This window comes from Anguilla anguilla, chromosome 6 (genome assembly GCF_013347855.1).
Source record: "Anguilla anguilla isolate fAngAng1 chromosome 6, fAngAng1.pri, whole genome shotgun sequence".
Lineage (NCBI taxonomy): Eukaryota > Metazoa > Chordata > Actinopteri > Anguilliformes > Anguillidae > Anguilla > Anguilla anguilla.
Window position 1 is genome coordinate 19,367,200 of NC_049206.1, and position 14,842 is coordinate 19,382,041.

General features: G+C 39.1%; 1 protein-coding gene across 2 annotated transcripts in view; it reads left to right on the plus strand.

Annotated features, from left to right (window-relative positions):
* LOC118230272 (collagen alpha-1(XI) chain-like) overlaps positions 1–12,319 on the plus strand; it is a 105,035-nt gene extending 92,716 nt beyond the window's left edge. For both annotated transcript variants that reach the window (XM_035423139.1, XM_035423140.1), the window contains 14 exons: positions 90–143; positions 3,621–3,674; positions 5,354–5,461; positions 5,922–5,975; positions 6,062–6,115; positions 6,500–6,607; positions 6,787–6,840; positions 6,930–6,965; positions 7,089–7,142; positions 7,421–7,673; positions 8,224–8,336; positions 8,686–8,754; positions 9,565–9,798; positions 10,654–12,319. In XM_035423139.1, the coding sequence (XP_035279030.1) occupies positions 90–143; positions 3,621–3,674; positions 5,354–5,461; positions 5,922–5,975; positions 6,062–6,115; positions 6,500–6,607; positions 6,787–6,840; positions 6,930–6,965; positions 7,089–7,142; positions 7,421–7,673; positions 8,224–8,336; positions 8,686–8,754; positions 9,565–9,798; positions 10,654–10,800 (1,392 nt within the window). In that variant the 3' untranslated portion in view covers positions 10,801–12,319. The remainder of the gene's footprint in view (positions 1–89; positions 144–3,620; positions 3,675–5,353; positions 5,462–5,921; positions 5,976–6,061; positions 6,116–6,499; positions 6,608–6,786; positions 6,841–6,929; positions 6,966–7,088; positions 7,143–7,420; positions 7,674–8,223; positions 8,337–8,685; positions 8,755–9,564; positions 9,799–10,653) is intronic.
* Positions 12,320–14,842: the final 2,523 nt, after the last annotated feature.

A 14,842-nucleotide genomic window follows, 5' to 3' on the forward strand; every position in this document is an offset into this window, starting at 1 on the left:
CACCATGGACTACATATCAATGAACCAGTCTGTCTACCTAGTATGCTTGAGTTTGAACCCTCAGAGCTCATCCTTCTCTCATATTTTAGGGTCCCCCTGGTCCCTCTGGTGAAGCTGGCCCACCAGGTCCTCCTGGAAAGAGAGTGAGTACCCACATATCTCCTTATTCTGCACAGGAAGTGACATCATTGTGGAGTTTGTATAGTTCATATGGCGTTAATAGAGTACATATGGACCCTGTTGAACTCCGTATTAGATTTTTTTCGCTATGTCTGTGAGCATCTGAATGCAGAAACACCAGTATTGCTTCGCTCTGAATATGAAAGATATGTGAATATGTAGTTTTGTAAAGTTTAATGTTTTCTTGAACAAAACAATTCTGTGCACTTTTGGATATTGAAAATTTGTATTTATTCTCTGTTACTAAAAAGTATTTATTATAATACTTGTTATAATTGTCATTGTATATCCACACACACATACATATTTACATTTTATATTTGTATTTGGAAATCAAAAAACATGTTTGCTTTCAGGATCAGAAACGTTTAGTTAATATTCATGTGCTGCTTTTAAGAGAAAATCTATGTCCAATTGAAAAGTGTCATACTAAAGAATGTTGTTTGCATTCATGTGTGTGTGTTTGTGTGTGTTTTTCAATCAACTTTGTACCATGCAGCACTTATATTGTCTAAAAGGTGATTGAAAATGTAGACAGAGATTTAGCCAGCCATTGCAATGAATGGCTGGTGAATGGAAATAAAAATATATCAAATCTCAGAGAGAAAGCAATTTGACACTAATATTAAATCCGTATGTGAAATTGAAATGTGCTAAATGTGCTCACCTCCAAACTTATTTAGGTAGAGTACTATAGCCTTCAGGTTAACATAAATATAGTTGTTTAATAGAATATGGATCTCAGTTGATTGAAACTCATAAATGAAAAGCGTATTATACTGAAAGAATTCAGTTACCACCAAAGGGAAAGAGGAAATGAGGATGCCAATTTTTAAAATGCACCTAGAGCTTGTATTTTGAAGTCCCATCTTCAAAACGTAATTTTTCAGTCAGCTGAAATTACTGACATAATTGCATAATTTGACCAGTCTTCTACAAAGCAAAAGCTTTTCTCTGCACATTTAAGGCAAGTGATAAACAATTTAAGAGGCAAAGTTAAATGAAAACTCTGCAAAATGTGGATAAAGGGTGTTGTTTAAACTGAACTGGTGTTGGTTAATTTACATCCTAATGTGAGGATTTGAATTGCCATGGTTTCTCTCTCTCTCTCTCTCTCTCTCTCTCTCTCTCTCTCACACACACACACACACACACACACACACATACACATACACACACACACACACACACACACACACATTCAGAGCATCTTTCTTGGATTGTATGGGTGTTATTACCATCACCCACCCCCTGTTCCATCCATGTTTATACTTCAAAACAGCTATCTGTTGAAAAGGACACAGAGTCGGATGAGCACTCTTCTGGCAAAAAAACAAACTAATCTTTGTTGCAGATGTGCAGCCAACATTCAGGGCAGTTGCCAACGCAGTAATAATCATGGCAATATGACCTATAACCTTCAACATTACAAATGTTTTCCCTAAGGCAAAGCTTTTTCATCACAAATAAGGATAGGTTTCATTGAGCTGTCATTAATATACAATTTGTTTCAAAGATATTTAAGAGAAAGTGCAATTTTGGCTTTTTTGACATTCATATAAAATATTAACAGTGTAATATCAGCTGTACCATGGCAGTGAGAATATTATTGAGAATATATTAGTGATTTGATCAAATTATATACTGATGATTTCTGCGAGTTTGCTGCATCAGGCAATTTGCTGCATCAGAAGTAGTGTCATGCCATTTTCTTCCATAGGTTATGTGGGTGCGCAACTCACTATTCCTTACCCTATTTGGTAATTTTCGTTGTTCACCTACTAAAAAAAAAAGAATCTTTATAAAGATGCAAAATGTAGAGATGATTTAAATAGGCTCTAAAATGTGCAGAACTGCCATGTTGTCAGTGACTCAGTGTCATTGCATTTCACTGAAGACTAAAATGTTTTTATTGGTTCAAGCAAGTCAGCGATTAAATTAACATTAATTTCAATGTGGTTTGGGCCAATTGGAATGTTGGCTGCATGATTTGATTTCAAATAGGGGTGTAACAGTATGAGGTTGTCATGGTTTTTTAGCCTTGATTGTCTTTCTGCATTCAGTCACAACCATATCTTTTTAAAACCTTCCAAACTTATGTATGGGAGAAAAACATGAGGGTCTATGTAAAGTGAATCATCAAGTATGCTTGAATAATAGTGACAAACCAAGCTACTTTAGCTACACTTGAAGAGCTGTCAAATTCAGTGAGGCCTGATAGACTAGGGGGGAAAAAAGCCTTGCTCCACCAACTCAGTTGTTACAGAATAAATGCTAAATTTTAGTAAAGACTCATGCTAAACCTTTGCTGCTAGATGTCATCATGTATAGCATGGTATGTTTTTAACTTAGGAGATTACCGTTCTATTATTTAATATTGTGGTATAGCGTCATACCAGTATACCATTTCATCCTTGGTCTCAACTATACCCCCACCCCTATAAAAAAAATAAAATAATAAAAAAATGGCAAAGCATGGCCCAAACAGCTCTTCTCAATCTTCTTGCAAAGTGCTTCTATGGTTTTTTGATGCAAAGGCTTCTCAACAAGCTGAAAGAACTGTCTTAGGCTCGAGAGGTTTCGATCGGGAGAACTGCTGACCTGGAAAACCTAAAATAATTGGAGGACCATTAGTGCTATCTGGCCTAGAAAGCCACCATGTCCTTTTGTTCTGTAGGCCCTAGAGGCAGTGACATTGGTATGAAAACACACATCACAGCCAGATGCAATATATATGCTGTAGAGGATCTTGAATCTAAGATTTTCTTTTATTACAGTAACAGTGCATGGTTCTGTTCAGTCGAGACAAATTGTTCATTTTTGTGACTCATGGAGACTTCTTATTTTTCCCTGCTGGTAGTACACACACACACGCACAAACACACACACATTCCCTTCATGTCGATAGTCTCTATGCATGTGGGCACTGAAGTGCATCATCAATGAAATGCATCTGCATTAAAGATGCCTGGGTATTGTTTATGAGGGAATAAATTACAGCAGGTGCACCTCAGGGTAATGTTTCTTCACAATAAAGTGCATTGGATTGAAAGAAGAAAAATCCTTCCATTCACTAGTGAGCCATATACTGAGTAATGTATGTTATAGTCTACAGGGTTCATTGTACATCCCATTAGATTGTCGCTGAACTCTAAATGGTACTCAGCAAGCAGGACTGTGTCCACAGGCAATTTCTGTGACAGCTGATTTAAATTCAGCCTTGTAGCACCAAAAGAATATGGGCACTAGTGTTCACATTGTGATTATTCTGTTTGCTTGGATGTAACGTATTAAGCTAATGCAGACATGTTTGTTTCACATGTCTGTATTGTCCCTGGATGTCTTCTTTCTTTTTAAAATTTGTGGCCTCGTACGATATCAAGGCTAACTTATAATAATTAATAGTAACTAATAGTAGTTATGCACTTTCTTTTTTTTAGGGACCCTTAGGCCCATTTGGTGCTGAAGGCAGGCAAGGAGAAAAAGGTGCAAAGGTAAGATGTACATCAACGATAGGAGTTTTCCTTTTCCAAATGGGCTCAGTCACTCTCGAGGTCTGTTTTGTGTGCACAAGAACAGCTGTAGAGCATTCTGCTTCAGACATGGTCATGTGACTAATGCCTTTGACTCAGGACTGAAACTGAAACACCATCAGACACCCCCCCCCCCCCCCCCCCATATCACCCTTAAATGTTTTTTGACTGTATTTATATCGTCACACCAGAGCCTCAAAATGTATCTAAGGACATGCTAGCATAATTTGTCTATAGTGAATTATTGTAAAAGTGGTCGGCCATAAATTACTTCCTGCTAAAAAAGACTGGTGAGGGCTGCCTCATATTCTCCTCTCCTGCTGGCCCTCCCATTTTTCAACATGCCTTGCTGCCATTTCCCAATAGGTCTTGCATAGTGTGGTTAAAGCATTGACAAGCACAGTATATAGAGCTAGACTGGAAATCATGCCCTCAGCCAGCCTAAGAAGTGAAGTCCCCAAAGTAAGCCTGCACTGTGAGGGAAAAATCCTGGAGTTTCTCATTGAAACCAAAGTCCTGCAACTTTGAAGTCAAAATAAAATATCTTAGAGGATTTATGATACGCCATTTACCATTGTTATAGTATTATGAGCGTATGCTGAAAATGTTTTTTAAGCACACTTAAGGCGAATGGCTTTTTTCCCCAATATAAAGTATATTGAGTACCAAGTCATGGGGATTGCATAGACTAGTATTTAGCTTCATGCCGTGTAAGCAGACATCACTGTCCCAAATAGGACAGTTCAACTGACCACACACACACACACACATCTATGGTAAAAGGTATATTTTTCAGATAAGACCGCGCTTCAGCAGGACACTATTGTCTTGCTATGACCATCTTAACGGCAAAACGAATCTGACTTCCTAGGATCTGGAGAGCAAAGCATTGGCATAATTGAATGTCAAGACATATCTAGCCACTCGCACCAAAGTCCGTTATTCAGATTGACATGAAATCCATGCCAATTCTAAAGTTCAGGACTCATTTCATGAACAGTGTCACACTAGTGTGGTTACCACAGTCTGGTGGTAACACTTTTGGTACATTGTTGTAACATTTACCTTCAGTCATTCAGCTCCACCATTATACAAGAAATAGAATTGTGTGAAACTAACTGTAGAAATGAAAAGATTTGTGGAGTGAATAAAGCAAGTGGTTCCAGAAAGGGTTCAAGCAGGAGTGTTGATGGGTTTTTACCCAGCCAGTGTAGGAATTGGCAAGCAGTGTAACATAAATCAAACCAAGGAAGGAGAAAGTCTGTTAGCAAGAGCAGGGTCAGTGTGGAAACACCATTGACTGTGTGTTCTCATGTGGAAACCCTATGAGAGCCCGGTATGTCTCAGTGCAGAAGCCCTATGAGAGCCCTGTATGTTTCAGGGCAGAAGCCCAATGAGAGCCCTGTATGTTTCAGTGCAGAAGCCCTATGAGAGCCCTGTATGTTTCAGTGCAGAAGACCTATGAGAGCCCTGTATGTTTCAGTGCAGAAGACCTATGAGAGCCCTGTATGTTTCAGGGTAGAAGCCCTATAAGAACCCTGTATGTTTCAGGGTAGAAGCCCTATAAGAGCCCTGTATGTTTTGGTGCTGAAGTCCTGTGAGAGCCCTATATGCTTTACTTAATATGTATCTAATCACAGGGTGAAGCTGGAGCAGAGGGTCCGGCAGGTAAAACTGGGCCCGTCGGTCCCCAGGGCCCTCCTGGAAAGACCGGTCCAGAGGGTCTACGTGGAATCCCTGGTCCTGTTGTGAGTTAACCATTCTAAAATATGTTTTACACGATTTTATTAGCATTTTACTATACATATACACAATAAAATGCATTTTATAATCTTAAAATTTTTGCAACCTGTGTACAATACAATTTCACCTAATATTTATTTCTGCAGATCTGCCATTAATTTTGTTATTAGCTCATATGAGTCTTGACATCTCCTTATATTACTGAGAACTGATTTGAACCATGCTAGTTTTACGTCTTTAAAAGGACATGATGTCCAATTGTTACCATGGGCTTTTTTACCTAAGCAAGTAATTGTATAATCTGTCACAACACAGTCACTAAATCTGCAAGAACCCAGCAAGTTAAGGCATTTTCAAAAAATCAAAGTCAATTTTCATGTGTTCTGGATGTATATGTCGACATATGGAACATTCCATAGGGGCACACAAGGACAATGCATTATATAACCGAATTAATCCTTGCAGGGTGAACAAGGACTCCCTGGTGCTTCTGGCGTAGATGGCCCCCCTGGACCTATGGTAAGTGAAGAGATGCTTTCATCTGAACACAGTGAAGACACCCTTTGAACAGTGATTTCTCAGTGCCTTTCTGTTCCCATGTTTAGGGCCCCCCTGGTCTTCCTGGCTTGAAGGGCGATACTGGCTCCAAGGGCGAGAAGGTAATATGATATTTTCTTGAAGGGTTGTTTTTAATTTAATTTAGGATATCCCGAAATTTGGTGAGTTTCAGTCTGAGAGGAGGTCTTTCCTTGTAAACAAGAATGAAAGCAATGCCCCAGTGAATGAGTGGGAAGTTGTGCTTTAGGAATCATCTTTTGAAAATTTAAACCGAAAGGGAAAAATAGTGCCTGCTGACAGTACATGCCCCGGCACCTACCTGAATTTATGAAGGATATTGCAATGATGGAATGAGTCTACCAAAATAATTGGGCATTTCAAATTGGGAGTCAAAAAATGGTTGTCTAACAGTTGTTAAAAAGTGTACTGTTCTTCACCCTCAAGACATGAACAATCCTCACTGCTTTTTTGTTTTCTTGCTGCAGGGTCACCCAGGTCTGATCGGTCTGATCGGCCCCCCTGGTGAACAGGGTGAGAAGGGAGACAGAGGTTTGCCTGGCCCACAAGGTATTGCAGGAGGCAAGGGTGATATTGTAAGTGTTGAGTCAAATGTCCGCTGCACTGATCTCACACATACATTTAGCTCTCACCTTATCATATATTTACTGTCATTTGTTTCCTATTGTTGAAACCTCATGATTCTCTCACTGATACCTTGTACAGCTCACTGAAAGCTTGGGCTTGACTCAATGGTCTCATTCTGTCTACACAGGGCCTTAGTGGTGCAGGAGGCCCTCTCGGTCCACCTGGTCCTCCTGGCCTGCCTGTAAGTTGTAACTGACTTTTATTCCTATACAAGAGATTAACAGCATTACGGCCATGTTGATGCATCACTGTCCTTTTCTTTTTGTTTAGGGTCCTCTAGGTCCAAAGGGTTCCAAGGGTTCCTCCGTGAGTCTAGTTCTTGTTTTTTTTGTTGATGATGTACTGTAAAGCAAGGACCTAACTGTGTCTTTATCAAGGCATTATCTTTCTCTATTCAGAAGTACTGAGGCATTTTTTTATCTTTTTCAGGGTCCAGCTGGACAGAAAGGAGACACTGGATTGATCGGGCCACCCGGTCTACCTGTGAGTAACCCATTTTAATGAAGCACCATTTCAAAGAAAATTATGAATTTCTGTTAAGGGTAATCATCCAAGCTGAAGCTTCTGTTTAGAATTGAATGATCATTAGCAACTGGTCCTGTCACTGAAGGAAAGTTTCAATTTTCACAAAAATCAATCCAAGCGCCTCTTTCCTGTTCAGACAAAGAAACAGACACAAGGGGCGGTAGCCTGACCTAAGTTTCTCCCCGGGGATGATGTGAGGGTTTTAGTGGCTGACAGTGTCATTTCCATTCACCAAGGGTCCACCCGGCGACATCATCCAACCGCTGCCAATCCAGTCGCGGGGGAAGACGCGGCGGTCGGCCGACAACCAGGCTGACACCCAGGCCGACGAAGCCATGGCGGACTATGGGGAAGGCATGGAGGACATCTTCGGGTCACTCAACAACCTCAAGCAAGACATTGAGCGTATGAAGTTCCCCATGGGTACACAGGACAACCCGGGCAGGACCTGCAAAGACCTCAGTCTCGGCCATCCGGAGTTCCCCGACGGTGAGTGATGTCGGTCCTGTGTTCCGTCCGATCAAGTCCCTGACATGGCGCAGCTCACTGGTACCGTAAAATTAATACATTGATGAATGCATGCTGGCCAAGGGCTTGCAGGACATTTGCAAGGCTAAATACTGTTGATATGATAGTAGAGAGAGTAGAGTATGAGAGTGGATTACTGCTGTCATTTCCTTATTGTTTCAGTTAATCTTGCTCAGATTTTTATCAGATTTCATCTTCTTTGGTTGTAACGGTTTTCAATAAAATACAACCATGTGCTGTTTTCGGCAGTTTAATACATTAGATATCAAGCTATTTCTTGAGGAAAAACCTGTTAAATTCAAATGACCTTTTTCTCAAGACAGGATATCAGATGGTGTACTTACTTATTTTCCCTATATGTCTGAGATTGAGTAAACCAATTAAGGGTGTGACATCATCTCTTTAAATTAGCTCCGTTGGCTTGTAGAGTGATCACAATGAATTTGCACAGCTCTGTATTTTATGGGGTTTTTCTACACTTAGAATAAAATGTGGGTGTTTTGCCCCACAGGCGAATACTGGATCGATCCAAACCAAGGCTGTATGAGTGACTCCTTCAAAGTATTCTGTAACTTCACGTCTGGAGGAGAGACATGCATCTACCCAGATAAGAAGTCCACTGGAGTAAGTGACATTTATTCAGTTGTGTCAGAGTCAGGAAAAAGCCATCACCCTCCAGCACTTGCAATAAAGATCATTTTTAGCTTGGGGAAGTAGAACCCTTATGTAGTAGGCTTTATTTTAATGCAATTTAAATCACCATTTTTCATTTCAGGAAGTCATATTGTGTATTATTCAAATGTAATAGTTTTACATACAATTGAGCATGCTCTGTATCTTGTTTTGTTTGTGCTGATCAATATTTTGAAAAGTCAGAAACAATTATTGTCTCCTGTGCATTTGAGAAAACGCAAATGGGTGGGGAGAGTCCTTTGTGCAAGCCTTCATCGCCATCCTTTCTTTGGCACAATAGGTCAGATTATCTTCCTGGCCAAAAGAGGCTCCCGGATCATGGTTCAGTGAATTTAAACGTGGCAAAATCGTAAGTGGACATCCTTCCCGTTCTCACAAAGCATCTGCCATTTGTTCGGTACAAAGCTAAAAGGCCTCTGCTTTCCACTAAGCAGCCACAGCGTACTCATTTCTTCAATCTGTCAGTACCACTTTGAAGCTTGTGAGACAGAAATAGCAGCTAGGAACAGTAGGACCGTGGCACAAATGCACAGGTTTCCACAAATCTGGACTGGCTTCTGAAAGAGCTGAGCATTCATTGATCAAGTATGTCTTTCTTTGATGTTCAGAAGATTACGTAATGTAATTACCACATATAGGGGAAAATGATTAAATTCAATTTATGGAGCCCTGAATTAATTTATTTAAGGTTGGAATGCATACATGGAATGCTTCCCATGGCTGCTGTGATAGCAAGACAAAACAATATAAGATTGTGAAATACATAGTAAACAAAACACCAACATATCTAGAATTGTGTGTAAATGGCAAGTGAGCGTATTCTAGCATATTGTTAGAAAATACATTATTTCTTTTTTGCACCGTTTAATAATAAAAAATACATTCACATACAGAATATGCTCCATATTAGCTCAGATAGAAATATGTTCATATTTTAAATGGACACCGGTATACATTTTGTAGGAGATAAAGCATTGTTAGTCATGTTTCATATTGGTTCCACGATTTCCTCATGCATGGATTTTCTAAGTACTGCTTTACAGTTGTTCAGCAGTTGACCCATTATGATCTATCACACGCTGTCTTCAGCAGTCATACGAACACATTGATGAGTTGCACTTTTCTCTCATCTTACTCTCGCCTTATTTTCCTCCCGTAGCTCTCCTACGTTGACCTCGATGACAACGCCATAAACATGGTCCAGATGACGTTCCTGAAGCTGCTGAGCGCTTCGGCCCGGCAGAACTTCACCTACATCTGCCACAACTCTGCCGCCTGGCACGACGCCAAGGCCGACAGCTACGACCGAGCGCTGCGGTTCCTGGGCTCCAACGACGAGGAGATGTCCTACGACAACAACCCCTACATCTACGCTGTCTCAGACAGCTGCGCGGTGAGTGCATTCCCATTGGCAATGAGTGCTGATTCTGTGCGAAACATAGCCAAGATTGAACCAGGCTGAAGCTCATTATAATTGCATAGTGTACATTTACATACTCCCTTTAATTGCAAGGTATGAGGCTAGAAACTGTTTTAACTTATATTGTCTATGGCTGTAGAGAGAATTTTTAATTTCTCAGTATGTCATCATAAGGAGTAAAATTCCATGGCATAGAATGAGGTTTGAACTGGCTTTTTACTTATATTGGTTATGTGAATACTCATATAATACAGCAAAGTGTATTACTTAAATCACTTTTCCAGAGCATGTGCAATTATCAGTACTTGATGCTATGTCATAAAGAAGGTTAAGGGCAGGAACAGTCTGAACCCTATAGTTTACGCATCACAAGGTTTAAGTTTTATTTGTGTCATTACCTAACTATGCCATTACCCAATGCACAATTGGCTTTCCCCTGCCCGGGGAATGATAGGTTTAATTCAGCCATTGATCCTTAGGTCACCATGGCATTAGCCCCTCCGAATAAATCCACATCTTACCGGTTGTTGTCAGGGAGAGATAACCCAATCTTCTGACTGACGCTAGCACTCCTGTAGTGAGGAGTATTTTAAGTAGCTGATGTTGAAGTAATTCAACAAGTTGACCAGAAAACGTATTACATTTTGAAAATCTAAATAGTCAAAAAATTGGATTTTAGCTAGTTGCTCATTCTGCCCTACAGCAAGGTGCTTATTCCTGTTAAGGGAAACTGGGAAAGAACTTCAAATTCATGACTGATGGAGACAGCATGTGGGTTCAGGCAGTCCTAACACTACACTGAAAGCGTTTTGTTCTTCTTTCTTGAAGTCGAGACAGGGCTACGGAAAGACTGTGATGGAAATCGACACTCCGAAAATCGACCAGGTGCCAATCATTGACGTGATGTTTAATGACTTTGGAGATTCAAACCAGAGATTTGGGTTTGAGGTCGGACCTGTCTGTTTCCTCGGGTAAACTTGATGGGATGTCAGAACGCCAAGCAAGCCAAGACGTAGTACCACCAATTCCTCCACTTGCCACATGCAAGTTTTGAATAGGGACAGTGCGGAGAGTATGCCTTGCCGTGTATGTACGTACTATCTATAAATTACTTGTTGCCCTTGTAGGGCCAGAATCACATGACTTAAACCTGTTATGGAAGCTCGTAAAGGACATTTGATGGTGTGGCAGAGAGTGGGGCGCAAGTAACATCACAGGGAGATCCACAGAGCAGTGGAGAATCTCCAGGTGCTTTACAAGAAACAACTACGATGGCGCTTGTTCCGAAGACAAACTCTGAGGTGCTAAAAAGGTGTTATTTTGTTAAACTGTAATTATTTTTTGTACAATACTGTGATATCTGAATCCACTTTCAAAACTTGCATGTGTATCAGAATTGCATCTGTCTAATTCTGTATATGTATGTGTGTGTGTTTTTGTGTGTTTGTGTGTGTATGGGTGTGTGTGTCTGTGGGTGTGTATGAATTCATGCACACCCACAGACACACACACATGCATACAAAGTCAATAATAATTATATGTTGTTAATGAATACTGTTTTCCTGTATTAAGCAAATAAAACAAGCTTTTTCAGTCAAACAATTCCCAATTTCTAATTATAATAAATCCCCTTGTATATATTGACAACCAAAATTGTTTAGGATTAGCAATTGGCTTCAGGACTCCAGATGGCACAACTGGAAGATGTTCATTGGTGCACTCAAATCTGATTGGTTCATAATCACGTGTTCTTGTTTTAAGCAATCACGGCATTCAATCTTGCGACATTTCATTTTCAGTTCCAGCTGTGCTACATTCTCATTAGGTAGTGATTATTTTGTTTTGTATAAAAAATAAAATTCTGTGAGAATGTTTAGTGTCAGCTGGATTTTTTTCAGGTGCTATACCTTAATCTATCACAATAATTGTTAAAATGCAAGGATTTTATGCCCTGTATATACCGTGATAACTAAATTTATATATTTGGGGTGGGGAATTTTTTAAAGAAAAATACTTATTTGTTAGCCATTTTGTGAATGCAATGAATAGCCCTTTAGATAACCATTTTTTGTAACTAAACTGAGAAAATGTTTTAATGTGCTTTCTATGGTTCATTTAAAATATTAAAACTGGATTCAAAACAACAACAACAAATCAAATGTGTGCATTGTTTACTTTAATTGTCAACACCTGCATATTCATCTACCTTTTCTGCCAAGTGCTTTTGTCTTGCGCTTCTGAATGAGATTATTATTTACATAATATGTCTAGGTCATGTGATTCTACCTTGCAAAGCAACACTTTGTAGGACTGCTACCTTCAGAGATTTTCATCTGTTGCCAAGATCTGTCTGGTTCAAGATATGTTTGCATTAATGAAATACATTTTGGTTCCATCATTCTGTGTCTCATCTGCAGCAGTTATCAAAGTTGTTGAATCATTTTTAACTTCCAGGAACTGTGTGTAATTTCCATAATATATGTATGATTTGAAATGAATGTTTGGACATTTGCTTAATACATATTAAAAATAATTGGATGAAGTCAGAATCTACAGTATACATCACCTTTTTTGCCGAATATATCTGGAACAATGTGCAGACATAGAAACTGAATTGTTGACAAAATATGCATTCCATTCCTTTCATGATTTATATATATAGTAGTTGCAGTAAAAGATGAGTAAAATAGTTAATTTCTTAAGACAAACAATTAAAGACAACTGGGTGGCTTCCACATTGGCACAAGACAAAGCAAAACATTTATGCTGAGCTTGTACTTATATTCTGGCCTGCAACACCATAGTAGTTAAGATTTGATGACCGTGATGTTCAATAAAAGCAGTACTTTAAATTTTAGTATTGTCAACCTGCACAAAATAACCGCTATTAAATTCTTTGGACATAGCCATAGTACATGGAGTAGTCACATGAATAAAATATATCTTAATCAAATGAACTCTTAAACATCATGCAACTCAAATGTAAGCATAAAACATGGAGTTCCATTTTTATCCCAGCTTCATTTCAAGAGAGTTGTGGGCATGTGTAATATTTTACAGAATTCAGAAAAAGCCGTATACTATTAGAAATATCGACATAAATGTCTACATAAGAACAGCAGCTGTAGAAGAACCATTTGATGAATCAGTTTCTTAGCAGTGAAATTTCTCTCCTCTTTCTTGCTGAAGCTGAGACCTTGCATTTTCACAAATGTTATTTATATTTATGAGGGCAGGAGTGCAAACAAAAGCAGTGGAACACGGATGTTCTTCCTTGGCACACCTCATGCACAAACTAATATAGCACTATAAACAACTCTGGCGTAAGGAACAACTTAAGGAATACATGAGCTTAAGCTCTGATTGCTATAGAGAATATGTGGTAACAACACAGTAGTGAGGGTAAAATGTCTGTGTCTTCGAAATGTTGCTTAGAATTGATACTAAAACAGTTTGGGCAATACGTTTGCTATTTGTGTTCAGTTTACAATTGTCACATATGGGTGTTATGCAGCGAATATCTCACAATGTGTTGTGAATATCTGTCAAAGTTGAGAAGCAAATATTAGTCATTTGCTGGTAGCATACATCCAAACCAGTGGAGCTCATGTATGTCAGTGTTTCTGTAAAAAATTTAGTCTGGTTTATATAGTGGTCTTCTTTATGTGTCCCAGGTGTAGTTCAGCAAGCATGGGCAGCTTTATCAACAGGCCCAGTAAAGTGAACATAATTTGTGGTACAAGTTCCTTGAGGTTAACAGAAATTGGCTGTCTCTTCCAGTTAGTTCGTTCAATGGACTAGCTCCCTTAAATGGTGGGCTTTAAACAATTTGCACATGATGTGCAAAGGTTCTACAATGTACACACCACAAGGTGAAAGGCAAACAGCGGTTATCACAGTTCATATGTAAATTATGGATGATTCCAGATAATATGCATATTTAATTCCTGAATATGAATATTTGAAGATGAATCTTTGTGACTAAATCCAAATAAATCTTACAGGGCCAGTAGAACCCACTGAAAATTTTAATTAGTGACTTTGCGACACTGAATACTGTGGTGGTACCATTGGTACCACTTAATGCTCTTGGTTACTCAACATTGCAAACAGTGCTATGTATTTAAGATAAAAGTGACCATAGAATTTCTTACAGTAATTGCGGACCTTAACATAAAATATTTTACGTTTTTTTTTTTTGTACGACTTTCTCCATAAGTGACAACTGTGGAGCTAAGGACTTAGCTCCACATATATATATAAACCAGTTTTACTGTCCTTCACCTAAATGTAGAATATGCCTTTTTATCATGTCACACTGGAAAATGGTATTGTCATCAGCAGAATTTGTCATTTAAATACAGAATGTTTGATCTTCCATCACGCTGACTGCAAGTATTCTGACAACACACTGGTACATGCATTAATGCCATGTATAGGAAAATCGTGATTGCCAGTTACCAAGAAATAAAGATGAAAAGCCTGCTGTCCTGGAAAGCAAAATGCATGAAAGAGAAGATAAAAACTCCATCATTCATCACTGGCTGAGCGTAATTCCCTTCACAAATTAGAATTAATCGCACAGTAAGCTTCATATATCTGTCATATTTGCCCTTATATGTCATCCTCCAAAGGCTCCGCACTGCTCCAAGTTATTGTTCCTGAACAGCCACTGGGGAAATCCAATCAACTCAAGACTTTCTCTGCTGTGGGATGTGACCTACTCACGGAGAGACTGAAAATATATGACTGTGCATTGGACTGCAACGGCTGTGATTAAGTTCCCAAAAGAAAGCAACAACCAGTCAGCCGTCTGACCCTGCTAACTCAAATGAAGTGTGGATAAACAAGCTCTAGAAAAACATTTACGTGCATTATGCAATAATGTTTCGCTACACTGCCACACCTCCCTAGAGAGGAGAGAAACAACACAAGGAAAATATTTCTACTTATCTTCTCCTTTGCGTGATTATAATAAGTGACCTTGCTTCCCACATCCCACAGGGTAAAAAATTCA